A 16,438-nucleotide genomic window follows, 5' to 3' on the forward strand; every position below is an offset into this window, starting at 1 on the left:
TCACAGAGGAAGGAATGAGTGACGGCATTTACCCAGAATCACCCGTGACACTGTTTTTGAACCATCATGCATTGGGACCTCAACCCAGAATTCCAATGGGCGGGGGTGACTGCGGGACCTATAGGATAGCTATGGGATAGCTACCCACAATGCAACACTCCAGAAATCGACACTAGCCTCGGTACATGGACGCACACCACCGAATTATTGTGCTTAGTGTGGCTGCGTGCATTCGACTTTATACAATCTGTTTTACAAAACCAGTTTATGCAAAATTGGAATAATCCTGTAGTGTAGACGTACCCTAAGCAGCAGAATCTAAGCAGCAGGGAGTAGACAAGACAAGTTAAGGGGCCGGAATTTCTATTTTTGAGCATCCAGTTCTTCCAGTGACTGCATTGGGAGATAGAGCTAGATTATGTATTTTTGAACACTAATGTAATTACTATAGAAGAAGTATTTAGAATAGATCTGTCAGTGAACAGAATTTGCTTTTGGCATCAGTTTGCATATCTCATGAAATGCATCATTAAAAGAAAGCAAACAACTATGGGATTAAATAATTTATTACCATTGCTAAGATGAACACAGATACTTGATACTCAATTGTATGCAGAACTGTAAAAAAATAGTTTTAATACAGTATCAAAATTTACACAAGTGTAACATCAAAAGACCAGTGTCCCTTGAATTAGCCCCTGCAGGTAAATACTACTGTTTTACTTCCCCCTCCCCACTTATTATAGGAATACAACAATTTAAGTTAATGATAAAACTGCTTGAGAGAAAAATATGGAAATGTAAGAAGCATTTTTTATATATATATAATAACTATTTTAAAAATGCCATGTTTCAAATTAACAGCCAGATTCTGCAGTCCTCACTCAAGGAAAAGGAATCAACAAGAGTTGTGCCTGAGAAAGGAATGCTGGATTGGAGGCCTTACAACTATGTTGAACGGTACCAAATAAAATGACAGAACAGATATAATTACCGCCACAAATTAATCCATAACAGTTTTCTGAAGACAGGAAGTTGATTTTACACTACCACATAAAAAAGGTTGCACAGCAGCCCAACTACATTCCACTAGCTACAAACCAGTAATACAACATATAACAAGCCCACAAAAAACAGAGGATATCACCTTTGAATCAAATTTTAGTAATCAAGAACAAACCCAAAACCTGGGAATTGTTGCATTCCTATTTTTTGATGCTCAGCTATGGTAAAAAGTTAAGCAACAGCATTCAGTCACAAGCCTGTCGCACATTCATACAAGAAAGTATTGTTGCATTTAGATATACAATAAATACCTATCACAGCATTTCAATACACACAATCTAATGTTATACACATAGAAAAAAACAAACTAAGCACATCTAGGGCACCTCCTGGTCAAAATTCAGGCAATCTGAACAAGAGCTTTTAGCCTCAGAATAAATTAAAGACATGCTTTGAGAAGGATAAAAGTTTTCTTTGAAAGAACACTACAGTAGGCAAGGAAAGCTTTTCATAAAAGTAGTGCAATCTTTTAGACTCATATTTTAGCTAAATAAAACAGCATGTCTCTAAACTAAGTGGTAGAAATTAGCACTGGCAATTGGAAAATGCTCTCAGAAAAGAACTCTGATGGTGGGTTTGGTTTGAGGTCTTAAATGTTGTTACCTCAGTGTTCTTTTCAAGGGATGGTGCCCATCAGGTATGTCTCCAGGAGGCGTGCACCAAAGAGAATGAAAAATGTCTATCTTCACTTTCATTTAGAAAGAAATTGTGTTTTACTACATGTACTGTAGTTTTTGCTACACTACTGGCTGGTTAGGAAATTTTATGGTCTTTTAGCACCTCAAAATGCAAGTTATTCTAAAAAAAAAAATAATTTCAGCTGCAAATTGCCTAAGCACCATTAACTAATACTGTAGACTGAAGTGTGAGCTACCAAGTAACTGACTTTCTTGTAACTGTGATGACTGAAGGCACAGTTTTTTGGTGTCTCTCCACTCTGGTGAAAAACTCCTGCTAAACCTAATGGAAAATTCATTCAGACTCAGTAAAGGTTCACTGTAACTATCTTTAAAAAAAATCATGTTCGTGTATCTCCTGCAGAATACCAATTATGCTTTAAATAAGAAGCATTCAGATCTTTTCATTCTGAGTGTGTATTTTTGAATGACAATGCCATGGCTAAGAGGCAGAGTTTAACTATACAGTACACTGAAATGACAGTGCCAGGACTCTAGGGTACATAACTGTTGTTTGAAAGACTTTTATGAAGAAGCTGTGCCAATTTTCAAAGCAGTAGTGTAGTCAAGAGTAAACAGAGTTTACCCACTTCTCAGTTGGAGAGTATGGAGTTTAGGTCAGTTTATCCACTTTTTTACACCACTTCACCACTGTTTCGAAGAAGTCATGTATACTGCATGTAGACATCCTGTTGTCAGCTGAGAAGTTACTGTGGATAGAATAAGTTCCCTCTGTCCGTCACTGGCTATTTAAATTCTATCTTCTGAGAGAGGTGACACTCAGGTCCTTTTACATAGGTCCCTTATATTGATTTCCTGACAAATGTTGTCTAATTCCAGGACATGAACCTGCAGCATCTCCAAGCTTCCGCCACACAACCTAAAGGCAAGTGATAGAAAGAGATGTCAGCTGTATCGTCCAACCAAAAGTGGATTTATGTATCTGTATGCATCACACACACACACACACACACACACACACACACACACACACACACACACACACACACACACACAGAGTTCAGCATAGACAGAAATAGAGGCAGAGAGACAAAATAAGAAGGAAGAATATATTTGGAAGGAAATACAGTATCTTCATTGTTGACCACTTGTTTCTTAGAAGTCTGTTCAGGAGCAATGTCTGTCTTGAAAACAAGGTTTATAAATCTTAATGCAATTGTTTATTAGGCAAAACTCCCATCAAAGTCAATGTCAGGCACACAGGCCCAAATGCAGCAAAGTGTTTAAGCAAGTTCTTAGCTTTAAGAACATGAGTAGCCCCACTGAAATCAACGGAAGTGGTCCTATACTTAAAGTTAAGCACATGCTCCAGGGCCTTTGCTGGATCAGGGTCATACACGTTTTAGTGAGAATGTTCAAGATTTTTCACAGTGTGGACTACAAGTGAACAGATTTGCTCCTTGTCCTCACCTCTGTTCCCATTCATGACTGTATTAAATACATGCCACAATTACAACAATTCTTAGCACAGAAAGGTAATATTAGGAAAGCATTTAGTGTATTCGTAGTTGGCTTTTAATGAAGTTTACAAACAGGAAACAAGAACAGTTAGCAACACATGACTTTGCATCTCTCTGTGGACCTCCAAGAAGCAAGAATTGGATCATTGGACAAGATTGGTTATTAGAAAGAGAAATAGAAACAAGACAGGGTCAGAAGTAAAGATGAAATATGGGAGTACAAAATCAAGCACAGGGCTGTGAAGAGGAGATTTGTCTTTGGACAGTTGGATGGCCCAAACCAAGATTCCAGAGCCCAATACCCTCTGAATTTTGTATTCCAAATTGGCCCTACATTGTCACCTGAGCCCTGTCTGTTTTGAAGGAGATGGGTGGAATGAACAAAAAGGCTGTTCCTAACAAAACAGTAACAGTAAAACTCATGGAAAATATGTCGATAACCAGAGACCAGTGTCACACCTATAGCACAGTAATTGACACCTATAGGCTAGTTTCGCAAAGGGACTTAAGTGTCCCGATGCCTCCAGAGTGAGGCAGCAGCGCACATGCTGAGAGGCAGAAACACAGGTGACTTTAACTGCAAAAACTTAGGTACCTACAGGGTCAAGCAGCAGGTGAGTGGTAGGCTGTGAATCACAGTGGTGCCTAAATCCCAAAGTCCCAGATTTAGGTGCCACTGGGATTCACAAAATCCACACTCAGCTGCCCCCTAACCCTCAAACTTAGTTGGAACCAAACTTTTTGCTGTAAAAGTTCCCTAGTCACCCAGCAATTGTAAAGATTAAGAAGCAAAGTTCCCTCATAACTTTTAGCCCAGTGGTTAGGATGTGAAAGATACCCAGGTCCTCTTTATTTTTCCAGAGAGTCATTGGAGCAGGGGTACTGGATCCCAGGTGAGTGCCCTGCCCTATCCACCAGGCAACAGAGCCATTGTCACACTGTCTCCAGCCCAGGGATTTCAATTATTTAGCAAAGTGGAACAGCTTCAACAGGTGAGATTTAGGGAGACTCACATGAGACTATCCCATAGCTCAGTGGTTAGGGCCCTCACCTAAGAGGTGATAGATCCTTGTTCAAAACCCTTTTCATCAGCTGCATGGGGGTTAATATCAGAATTTGAATGGGACAACCACATGGGATCTCCAGGGCCGGCTCCAGGCCACAGCACGCCAAGCGCGTGCTTGGGGCGGCATGCCGCAGGGGGCACTCTGCGGGTTGCTGGGAGGGCGGCAGGCGGCTCTGGTGGAACTGCCGCAGGCGTGGCTGCGGACGCTCCGCTGGTCTGCGGCTCCGGTGGACCTCCCGCAGACACGCCTGCGGCAGCTCCACCGGAGCCAAGGGACCATCGGTCCCTCCGCAGAAACGCCTGCGGGAGGTCCACCAGAGCCGCGGGACCGGCTAGCAGCAAAGCGCTCCCCGTGGCGTGCCGCCGTGCTTGGGACGGCGAAATTGCTAGAGCCAGCCCTGGGGATCTCTCATCACCATCAACAGCCATCTTTGCTTACGTGTGGAAAGCAACCTATATACGGGCCTTGAAGCTATTCCAGCATATTGAGTTTGGTACTAGTTAGGATTTTCACTGGCACCTTTCTGAATACAGAGTAATGTGGGCCAAACATCTCAGGAGTGGCCGCAAATACCCACAAAGGCCCATTTGTCCTCAATCAAGTAATTGTATTTGGAACCTCATTTGTGTGGGCATGTCTAAACAAGGAGATATGCCCCAGCTTGCTACACAGTAACTCTACAGTGCTCCAGCAAGCCAGGCACCAAATAGCAATGTGGATGCTACTGTCGCATGCTAGAAGTTTCCCAGTGGTGTGCACCCTGATGTACTGTTGATACAAACAGTAGTATGTCAATAAGTACTAGCAGTAGTAGGGTCCACTGGGACAGTTAGCGTGCAGCACGCTGGAGCACCGCAGATTTACAGTGCAGCAAGCTGGGCAGAAGTTCTCATGCTTTTGAATGCCAGCTCACAGTAGCTAATATGAGAGAATAACTCCAATTGCACCTAGGATTGTTACTTGTGATAAGACAGTGGCTAGAGGCTCCAATCAAAACCACGTGTTTCACTGTACTAAGCACTGTACAAATGCAAAGTAAAAGGCCTATTTAAAAGTTATGTAGACACCCAATGTGAATAAAAAGAGGAATGTGTTAGAAATGGTTCCTCTTGAGGAACTGGCATAATTAGTGTGGAATACACATGCATCCTGAGGGGAGAATGTGCCCCTTAGTGTAAGTTAGGGGAATCCTTAGGGATGGAAAGTGTGCTGAAAACATTACAAGGCCTTCATATTCTGTGATGCAGACATTTTATAAACTGAAAAACCACATAGTAGATAAATATTTTAAAAACAAAACCAAAATTTTCAGACTTGACTAGTCATTTTGGGGTCTCAACAGTTAGAGTGCTCACCTACCCTCTGAAAATCAGGTCCCTTTAAGATGCCCCAAACTGAACACCCCAAAAAAAGGTACCTCAAAAAATCAGTAGTGACTATTGAAAACTCTGACCCAGAATACAGAGAGAAAATGATCACATGACAAATATTTCACCTAAAAAAACAAAGCTAAACAGGAGCAAAGTAATGATTCTGTAAGCCCTAGGAAACTACATTGAGAATTAAAACAAAAGAATAAATAGCTAATCAAAGGTTTGCATTTCATCTGAATACACATGGATAACCCAAGGAGAAACAAACATTTAAAAAGTTTAAAGAATATATCTAAGCAATAATGGAGTAAAAACATTTAGCATTTCTATGCAAAGGAGATGGAAAAAAAAAGTATTTTTAAAAAAACGTTAAATTTAAAACGCAAAACATAAGTACATTGGGAAGAAATGATTGTGTCAGACATAATACATGAACATTTCAGACATGAAATTACATAACTATTGGGAAGTTTTATGGATTTCTATAACAATATTTATCATTTAGAAAATACTTTTTATCCATAAATCACAAAGCTCCGTGTACAGGTGGGTAATTATCACTAGCATTTTATAGATGGTAAAATGGAGGCACCAAGATGTTAATACAACTCTACGCCGATATAACGCTTGTCAAGGTTTTTTCCCCCACTTTGAACTTTAGGGTACAAAAAGTGGGGACCTAAATGAACACTTTTAAGCTTAATTACTAGCTTAAATCTGGTACATTGCCACCAGCCAGAATTTAGTGTCTGGCGCACTTTCTGTTCCCCCAAAACCTTCCCTGGGGAACCCAGACCCAAACCCCTTGGGTATTAAAACAAGGAGAAATTAACCATCCCCCTCCTTTTCCTCCCAGACTTTCCCCTCCCTGGGTTGCCTTGAGAGGCTTCACACCGATCCAAACTCCTTGGATCTTAAAACAAGGAGGAATTAACCATCCCCCTTCCTTTCCCCCCACCAATCCCTGGTGAGTTCAGACTCAATCCCTTTGATTTTAAAACAAGGAAAAATCAATCAGGTTCTTAAAAGGAAAGTTTTTAAGTAAAAGTTATCTCTGTAAAATCAGGATGGAAAATGCTTTACAGGGTACTCCGATTCATATAGACTAGAGGGACCCTCCCCCAGCCTTAGATTCAAAGTTACAGCAAACAGAGGTAAAAATCCTTCCAGTAAAAAGACACATTTACAAGTTGAGAAAAGAAACATAAGACTAATCTGCCTTGCCTGGCTACTACTTACAATTTTGAAACATGGAAGACTGATTCAGAAAGATTTGGAGAACCTGGAATGATGTCCCATCCCTCTCAGTCCCGAGAGCGAACAACGAACTAAACAAAAAAGCACAAACAAAGACTTCCCTCCACCAAGATTTGAAAGTATCTTGTGCCCCTATTGGTCCTCTGGTCAGGTGTCAGCCAGGTTTACTGAGCTTCTTAATCTTTTACAGGTAAAAGAGACATTAACCATTAACCATCTGTTTATGACAACACTGTCCTCGGGAGCCAAAAAAATCGTACCGTGTTGTAGGTGAAACTGCGTTATATCGAACTTGCTTTGATCTGCTGGAGCGCGCAGCCCTGCCCCCGCCCCGGAGCGCTGCTTTACCGGGTTATATCCAAATTCGTGTTATATCCGGTTGCGTTATATCGGGGTAGAGGTGTATACTTGCCCAATGTCACGCAGAGATTAGACATCTTTTAACATCCTAGTCTTGATGACAAAGCTGTGAATAAAACCCAGGTCTCCTGAGTCCCATTCTAGTGTCTTATCCATTGGACCACTTTCTCTCTTTATAGAGATATATTTATATATTATAAACATAAAATACGCTGACCAAAATGCAATGATTATTTAGTTTGTAAAAATTCAGTAAATTATATTATTGAAAAATCAGAGTGTAATTGGCTTAATTTTTATATGAAAACTTTAAAGGCACATTGTCAGCAATTTTTAAATATTAATAACCTGGGTACAAATACTGTTTCGGGTTTCAGTACAGAATACAAAATTAAGCACATTAAACTTACATTGCACATTTCTCTGACTATAGCTTTTTCTGTCTCACTAAGGTCATGATCATATTCTTTACCAAGCTGCCGATCTATATTTTCCTGAGCTTCCAAGACCTGGGTATGTTAAAAAAAAAGTAAATTTTATTTTACAAATGAAATTTGTTCTTCAACTACAATAAGAACATTAAGAAATTTAACCTCTAAAAAGGCCTTTTCAGTGTAAGAATATGCATGTGTAATTGAATAATAGATTTAAGTGTAATGAAGCAGATCAGAGTATGCAGTCAGCACACAATTCCTCCAGTACACAATGAAATTGGACTAAATTTAAAAACTTGATGCAGAAATTAGGAGGTCAGAACAGATGATCAGAATGGTCTCTTTTGGCCTTAAGATATGAAAGGGGCTGCACCTTACATCAGTCTATAACCTACATGGAACTTGTACACAGTAGAACCTAAAGGATATAAACACCAGAGTTACGGACTTACCAATCAACCAGACACCCTGTCAAACTGGAAGTCATCAATCAGACAGTAGTGCATAGGAAAAAGAGAAAAAAAGCAAATACTGTACTGCCTCAGGGCATTAGACCCGAGCCTCTGGGCCTCAGCCATGGAGGGTTGGGGCTGCAGCTGCAGGGTTGGAGACAGGGGGGACGGGGCGGTCGGGCTCCAGGCGGGGGTGGGGCTCAGGGCTTTTGACCCTTGGGAGCACCATGGCTCTGTTCCCGGCTTTAGCTCCACAGGGGGTGCCAGGGCTTGGGTCTTCAGCCCTATGGCTCTGCTCCTGGTTTCAGCCCCAGGGGTGCTGGGGCTTGAGCTATGAGGGGAGTACTGGTTTCAGTCCCTGTAGCTAAAGCCCCGATCCCGCCCCTCCTGCTGAAATCAGGAGTGGAGCTGCTGGGCTGAAGCTCCAAGCCCCAGTTCCCTGCCCCAGCTGAAGCCAGGAACAGAGCTGTGAAGCTGAAGCTCCAATCTCTGGTCCTACAGGCACCAACTTCATTGGTGCTCTGGGGCTCGAGCATCCATGGAAAAAAAAAAGTTGGTGCTCAGCCCACTGGCAGGCCCCACCAATCAGCTCCTCTCCCTCTCTCCTAGCACCCCCCACCCACCACAGTCAGCTGTTCAGCGGTGTACAGGAGGTGTTGGGGATGAGAGGGAGGAATGGAAGTAGCAAGGGGCAGAATGGGGGCAGGGCAGAGCGGGGGTAGGGAGAGGTAGGACAGGAAATGGTGTGGCAGGATTGGGGGCTTGGGGGAAAGGGTGTAGTGGGGGCAGGGCATGAGGTAGAGTGAGGGTTGAGCCCCTGGGAACACAGAAAGTCAGCACCTTTGCCTGGCGCCATTCCCCCGCTGAAACCAGGAGCAGTCTGGCGATTCCCACAGGGCAGAAGCTGGGAACGGAGCTTTGGGCCTGAAGCCCTGAGCCCCAGTGCCCCCTGCAAGGCTGAAACCAGAAGCTAAGCTGTGGGGCTAAGCTGAAACCCAAGGACCCATTGACATCAATGTGCTTTGAACTATGCCCTTGAGATCTGGATTCAGGCAAGGATCCTGATTCAGGAAAGCACTTACACACACACGCACACTTAACTTTGAAGTCCATGGAATTTAAACACATGCTTAACTTAAGCATGTGCTCAAGTGCTTTACTACAGGGCTGCCCGGGAGGAGGGGGGGCAAGTGGGGCAATTTGCTCCAGGGGCCCCGCGAACCCTGGCCGAGAATCTCTTCCCTGGCTAGAGGAGCCTTTTTAATTTTTACTCACCCGGAGGCGGTCCGGGTCTCCGGCGGCACTTCGGCGGTGGGGGACCCTTCAGTCGCTCTGGGTCTTAGGCAGCATTTCGGCGGTGGGTCCTTCAGTGCTGCCGAAGACACGGAGCGAGTGAAGGACCCGCTGCTGCAGACTTGGAGCGCTGCCCAGTGAGTACAAGCACTGCAGTGGGTGGCGCCTTTCTTTATGTCCACTCCCCCGTTTTGCCCCAGGCCCCCTGAATGCTCTGGGCAGCCCTGCTTTACTAAACTGAAGCTTTGGGGGGCACCTTTCCGAGATACACCACATAGGAGCTGACTTTTTGTGTGCTCCAGAGAATTGTATTAAAAATCAACTTAATGTTTAATAGACTTCAGTTTTGAGGAAAACAAAGATCTAATTTATTTTATTTTTGCTAAATATATTCATGGTGATGGTGAAAGGTGCTACTCTCTTCTATGTTCTGAGTCACTGAGGTACAAACACTAAGGATATACCTCGCCCTATCTAGACAGTTCTTAAAGGGTTTTGGGGGGTTAAGTAACTCCTGGATGGAAAATAAAACTTTCTGAAATTCCTTTATGTTGCAGAGCATCTGCACAAAAGGAGGGTCAGTGGCCCACTTCATCTTACACATAGGGATAAAAAACCCACAGCTGGCTCGAGTCCCAGAGCTCATGCTGCAAGGCTGAAAAATCGCTATGTAGACGTTTAGGCTCAGACTTCAGCCCAAACTTTGGGACCCTGTGATGGTGGAAGGTCCCACAGCTTGGACTCCAGCCCAAGCCTGAATGTCCACACAGAGATTTTGAGCCCCGACAGCCCAAGATCCACAAGCCTGAATCGGCTGACTCAGGCTAGCTCCTGCCATGCCACAAGTCTTTTATCCCTGTGTAGACATACCCTCAGTGATCCTAAGTCAGGAGCCTTAGGCCTGGTCTACAGTTAGGACTTGTAAACCAACTAAAGGTATGACACCAACTCAGGAGTAAAGGATTAAGTTACAGCAAATTAAGACCACTTTACTCCGGAATCACATCATCCACACAGGGGTTTAATGTGCTTACACTGACTTCAGGCATTTAGATGATTCACCTTAACTTTCCTTAGTGCAAACATTTCTGCAGAAGTTTCACTAGCGTAGTTTAAAAAAAAATCAGTACAAATTTCTAATGTAGACAAGACCTTGTGTTGGGGCTGAGGCAGCAACAAGGGACTGCGTTTAAGTACAGAGATTCCATGAGAGTTCCAGGCTTATCTATACACAAAAGCTTTCCTCACTTTATAGATACCAGTGTAGTTAAAGTGGAACAATCCCGTTACTGTAGATAGAGCGTTGTTGGTATAAAGGGGCCTTCTACTGGCATAGCTATTCCTATATAGAAATGGAATAAGCTCTACCAGGAAAAGGCACCGGTATGCTAGTATAACTGTGTTCATACTAGGGCTTGTACCACCCCTAATCAAAACAGTTATACAGGTAACTTTCCATTACAGACCAGGCCCAAGAGAGGCAGAGGTCCAAGTGAGCTTATTCTTGGAGACAGGGCAGTGGAGGGAGTTGTCTTATGTGTTGTTTGTGACCACCTCTTTTCAAGGGATCAGGACTCGTATACATTTTTCAGTCTGGCTGAAAGGAAGAAATTTTATTTAACTGGATAAAATTTAGCACACACAGGAAAATGCCTAGCATCGTTCATCTCTATTTCTGCCTGCTGATACAATTCCTATCAGGATAAAAGCAGGGGCATCACATCACAGAAAACTAAATTTTGTATACATCTAACCATTTTAATAACCCTAATGAGTACTTTACCACTGTAAACACATCCACTTACACTATCAGACACTATCAAAAGCATGTTGATAATTGTTCCAATCAAAGCAATTCGCCAGAGGCTATACAGAGATAACTACAATAATCTTATTTTGTACATCCACATGATCTCTAGGCTAAGTTGTTTTAAGCAGCTTTGTTTTCCATAATGACAGCAGGTGAAATTCACCCATCTGTGGAGGGCACACACGAGACCGTTGGTGCTGCTGAAACATGCACTTCTCAAGCACAGAGGAAACTGAATGGCTTCCCCACCCCTGGATACTACAGGGCTGGGATTTGCACTGCCCCCAAGCAGACTGGGTGTAGGGGAGCAGCCACAGGAACCTCAATTATGTGCAGGTGGCAGGAGGCTAGTCCTAAGGTACAGTAGTGGATGTGGAGAGGCTGCCCAAACCCTGACATTCTGCTGAAGGAATGGCTTTCACTGCCACAACGCCTAAACATTTAACCAGCATAGAAAGCTGTTTACTCAAGCTTTATGTAGGAGAATTCAATGTCACCCATCCACATGACTTCACTGGCACTTTTGTCTGAGTGAGGAGTGCAAAACTGGGCCCCTTAAGTAACTAATTTATCCTTACGTCATTTCCTGGTATGGCAGGTAAGGAGTTACAGTGAGTATTATTCCCGTTTTCAAATGAGTAAGCTGTGTAAGAATGATTCCCCCATACCTCACAGAAGGTTATCACTGTCAGACCTGGGAGTTCCTGGTTCTATGCTCAGACCATTAGGTCATGACTTTCTCTGTCAATTAGTAACACAATTGTCCAAATTGTCTCGAAAAGAGAAAAGATTTCTATTGCATAGCTGAGGCATATATAGTGGTGGGACCGTGTACTTGCACAGTTGCCATGAGAAATCTCATGATATGCTAGATACCTCCTGACGGGTCATTGTAACATTTTATTTCATTAAGGGAAGTAGTTGCTGCTAAAGTCACAAAGGGCCAGACTGTGAGCCCTTTGCTCACATAATTTCTTAGAAATCAACAGGACTATTTCTTGTGTGCTCAGCAAAGTAAGAAAGAGGTTCACAATCTGGACCAAAGTTAGCATGAGAACTGAAGAGATTATCGTGCATCGTTTTCAGCACTACATAGTAGTATAATCACACTCTCTGAAATCACATGACAAAGTTCATACCATTCATGTGCATGCTGTATAATTTGGTTTCATTTTTATAAAAAAATGTGTTTGTGATTCATATTATTCAACTTATACTGTAGCAGAGAATACATCTAGTCACAGAACGCTTGTCCCACCCTTCATCATAATCATAGTAATAAAAGAAAATATGTATCATTTATTATGGGAACACAGTGGGACCATTGTGCTAGACACTGTATGCTCACAACGGAGTTAGTCGCTGAACCAAAGAGCTCACACTCTTAAGTACATGACTGAAATAAAAAATAATGTTGTATATGAAGATATTGCAGGGATATTGCTCTAAGTACAATGGAACATATGTCAAACAACATACGTAACATTTTGCACATACTGTATGGGAGTGTGTTACCTTAATAGCATTTACAACTGCTTCAGGCTGCTGAGAAGGTGAGACATGTCCACTGAAGCTAGCTGGATGGTTTGGAGAGCAGTAACTCCCATCTGCTCCTGATGGCATCCTAAGGGGACCCTTAGTAGAAAATTAAAAACTATTTAATAATGAAAGATGTTTGTAACTAAATAAACAGACGTAAATTTTTTTAAAAGGTGGGTTTATCATGTGAGCATGGAGGGCATATTTCATTCAAAACCTTTGCCTATCTCTATGACAAGTCTAAAACACCTCAGCTACATTGATCAAACTGCCTGAGTTTGATTCTCTAAAGACGCTTGTTACCCTTGTGAGTGGTCATGTCATAAACAGATAGCTAAGGGTTAATGTCTCTTTCACCTGAAGCACCTGACCAGAGGACCAATCAGAAAACCGGATTTTTTCAACTCTGGGTGGAGGGAAGTTTGTGTCTGAGTCTTTTGTCTGTCTGCCTGCTTTCTCTGAGCTTTGGAGAAGTAGTTTCTACTTTCTAATCTTCTGTTTCTAAGTGTAAGGACAAAGAGATCAGATAGTAAGTTATATGGTTTCTTTTCTTTGGTATTTGCATGAATATAAGTGCTGGAGTGCTTTGATTTGTATTCTTTTTGAATAAGGCTGTTTATTCAATATTCTTTTAAGCAATTGACCCTGTATTGTATCATCTTAATACAGAGAGACCATTTGTATGTATTTTTCCTTTCTTTTTTATATAAAGCTTTCTTTTAAGACCTGTTGAAGTTTTCTTTACTGGGAAATTTCAGGGAAATTGAGTCTGTACTCACCAGGGAATTGGTGGGAGGAAGAAATCGGGGAGATCTGTGTGTTGGATTTGCTAGCCTGATTTTGCATTCCCTCTGGGGGAATAGGAAAGTGCTTTTGTTTCCAGGACTGGGAACGGAGAGGGGGAGTCACTCTGTTTGGATTCACAGAGCTTGTGTCTGTGTATCTCTCCAGGAGCACCTGGAGGGGGGAAGGGAAAAAGGATTATTTCCCTTGGTTGTGAGACTCAAGGGATTTGGGTCTTGGGGTCCCCAGGGAAGGTTTTTCAGGGGGACCAGAGTGCCCCAAAACACTCTAATTTTTTTGGGTGGTGGCAGCAGGTACCAGGTCCAAGCTGGTAACTAAGCTTGGAGGTTTTCATGCTAACCCCCATATTTTGGACGCTAAGGTCCAAATCTGGGACTAAGGTTATGACAGGTCACCTACCAGCACAGAGATGAAACATGGTTAAGTGGTTAGAGCATAAGGAACAAGATGCTTTGGCTCTAGTCTCAGCTTTGCCACTAACTTAGCATCTGCAAGGTGTTCTACCAAGGTCTGTCTGTACAGAGCAGCTTGCTGGACTGGAGCCTCACTGAAATCTTGAGCATGTCACTGAAACACTGTGGCTCAGTTTTCCCATCTGGGAAATTAGGATACTGCTACTTACAGACAGTCTTCAGAAGGGTGTTGTGAAGCTTAAAGGTAAACAGTTTTGGCCCCAAATATAAGTGTCACAGTTCAGGGCAACTGCACCTGTTTTCACCTCCATGGTCCAGCTCCTCAGTTGTTACCTCTCTTGGGAAGAGACCTGTGTCTCTCTCCCTCTTGACAAGGGTTATTCCAAGCTGCACAGTTCCCTGCCTACACTGAGTTCCCAGCAAGTCAGACTACCTAAGCAGGCCTGCTTTGCTTTCTCCTCAGAGGCTATACACAGAACAATCACCCTCAATTAAAAGTTTCCACACAGCCAATTCTGAGCAAACGCATATATTTTCAAGGTGAAGGCATTACAGAGGAAACCAGGGGCGGCTCTAGACATTTCACCACCCCAAGCACGGCGGCATGCCGCGGGGGGGCGCTCTGCCGGTCGCCGGTACTGCAGCTCCGGTGGACCTCCTGCAGGCGTGCCTGTGGAGGGTACACTGGTCCCACGGACCACTGGTCCCGCGGCCCGAAGCCGCAGAACCAGCAGACCCTCCGCAGGCACGCCTGCAGAAGGTCCACCGGAGCCGCCCGCCGCCCTCCCGGCGACCGGCAGAGCGCCCCCCACGGCATGCTGCCCCAAGCACATGCTTGGTGTGTTGGGGCCTGGAGCCGCCCCTGGAGGAAACGTATTACAACAATAAACAAAACCTACACACATGCTAATAAGCTTAGCAGAGATCGTCCCAATTCCAGCAAGGGCTCAGGAAGGATTCAGTCCATGAAATCCCACCAAGATTTTTTTCTGCGGTCACAAGTTCAGAACAGCTTTTGTTCAGAACAAGCACACTCAGGACTCAGAGTCACTCATTGATACAGTTTGGGTCTTTGACCTTGGGACCCTGGGAACAAGTAATCAGCAAAGGTCCCCTCCTCAGGGCAAAGCGTCAAAACATGAGCTCTTGTGTACCCAGAGAGGGTATATTTGCCTACACCTCCCCCTAGAGATTTTCTGGGAAACTCACCTAGATTTGTTTGTCCCATAAGTTCATTTTTCTCTGGAACGTTGTTTTAAATAGTCCTTTGATCCCCATAACACTTCCTAGGGTTTATACTAGTCACATCTCCCTTACTGAAGTTACATAGAATTGCACATTAACACAAAGTTTGCATTTTGAATACAATGGACTCCAAAAGGTACTTAAACTTAATTCAGTACACTTTTTTTTCCCCAAGGATTATGCAGGAAGTCACTGTATCTATCACAGTAGGTTTTGAGAATGCCTAACCTCAATCAAAATGTTTACATGAGTGGGAGTGGATTTTTTAATTACAGTTAAATTGACTGGAAAGAGTTTAATTTTGGAACATTCCCCTGTAGAGTTTGCAGCCCAAATACTGCTGTACTTATTCGGTGAGGGGCAGTGCGAGTGGGGAAAGATACAGGACTCCTGATTTATCCTTTTCCCACTTTAAACATATGCAGTCTGCTAAAGATAAAATGACATGTGGGTCCTCGAAAGTCACCTGCATTCTCTCACTGCTTGTGCAATGGCATCAAATGTTACCAGCCTTGGAAGCAGCTCCCATTTATGGACATATGGCTCAGACGGCAGCCTGGCAAGTCCATTCTCTTTTCTTTTGGCCTGTGGCATTCAGAAATGCCATGAGTGGCATCAGTGGATCTTCTCCCACTCTGAGAGGAGTGTAGACTTCCAGTGAGTAGGGGAATGAGGCAGTGAAGGAAAAGGGAAGGGATAGCTCAGTTGTCTGAGCATTGGCCTGCTAAAACCAGGGTTGTGAGTTCAACACTTGAGGGGGCCATTTAGGGATCTGGGGCAAAAAGCTGTCTGGGGACTGGTCCTGTTTTGAGCAGGGGGTTGGACTAGATGACCTCCTGAGGTCCCTTCCAACCTTGATGAGAGGAATTTTAAAAATGTAACAATACAAAAACTCAAAAGGAAAAAAAACACCAATGATACAGAGACAAAGGGGGAGAGGGAAAGCCAAGAGAGTAGCAGCTGGCCTTGCGTGAGAAGATGCAGGATACATCTACACTGCAATAAAAAAACCTGCAGCACCACGTCTCAGAGCCTGGGTCAGCTGACGCAGGGTATGTCTATACTTACCAGGGAGCGACGCTGTGGCAATCGATCCACTCGGGGTCAAGTTAGTGGGTCTAGTGAAGACCCACTAAATTGACCACAGATAGCTTTCCTTTCCTGTCAA

At 43.5% G+C, this 16,438-nt stretch overlaps 1 protein-coding gene across 4 annotated transcripts in view; it reads right to left on the minus strand.

Moving 5' to 3' along the window:
• Positions 1–583: 583 nt before the first annotated feature.
• Positions 584–16,438, minus strand: part of CCDC85A (coiled-coil domain containing 85A) — a 167,512-nt gene continuing 151,657 nt past the window's right edge. For 2 of the 4 annotated variants that reach the window (XM_050952155.1, XM_050952154.1), the window contains one exon: positions 584–2,622. In XM_050952155.1, coding sequence (XP_050808112.1) covers positions 2,573–2,622 — 50 coding nt within the window. In that variant the 3' untranslated portion in view covers positions 584–2,572. Of the gene's footprint in view, positions 2,623–7,690; positions 7,790–12,784; positions 12,905–16,438 lie in introns of all 4 variants that reach the window. The other 2 variants (XM_050952152.1, XM_050952153.1) reach the window with 2 other exon arrangements.

The sequence above is a fragment of the Gopherus flavomarginatus genome, chromosome 4, assembly GCF_025201925.1.
Source record: "Gopherus flavomarginatus isolate rGopFla2 chromosome 4, rGopFla2.mat.asm, whole genome shotgun sequence".
In the NCBI taxonomy this organism is placed as follows: domain Eukaryota; kingdom Metazoa; phylum Chordata; order Testudines; family Testudinidae; genus Gopherus; species Gopherus flavomarginatus.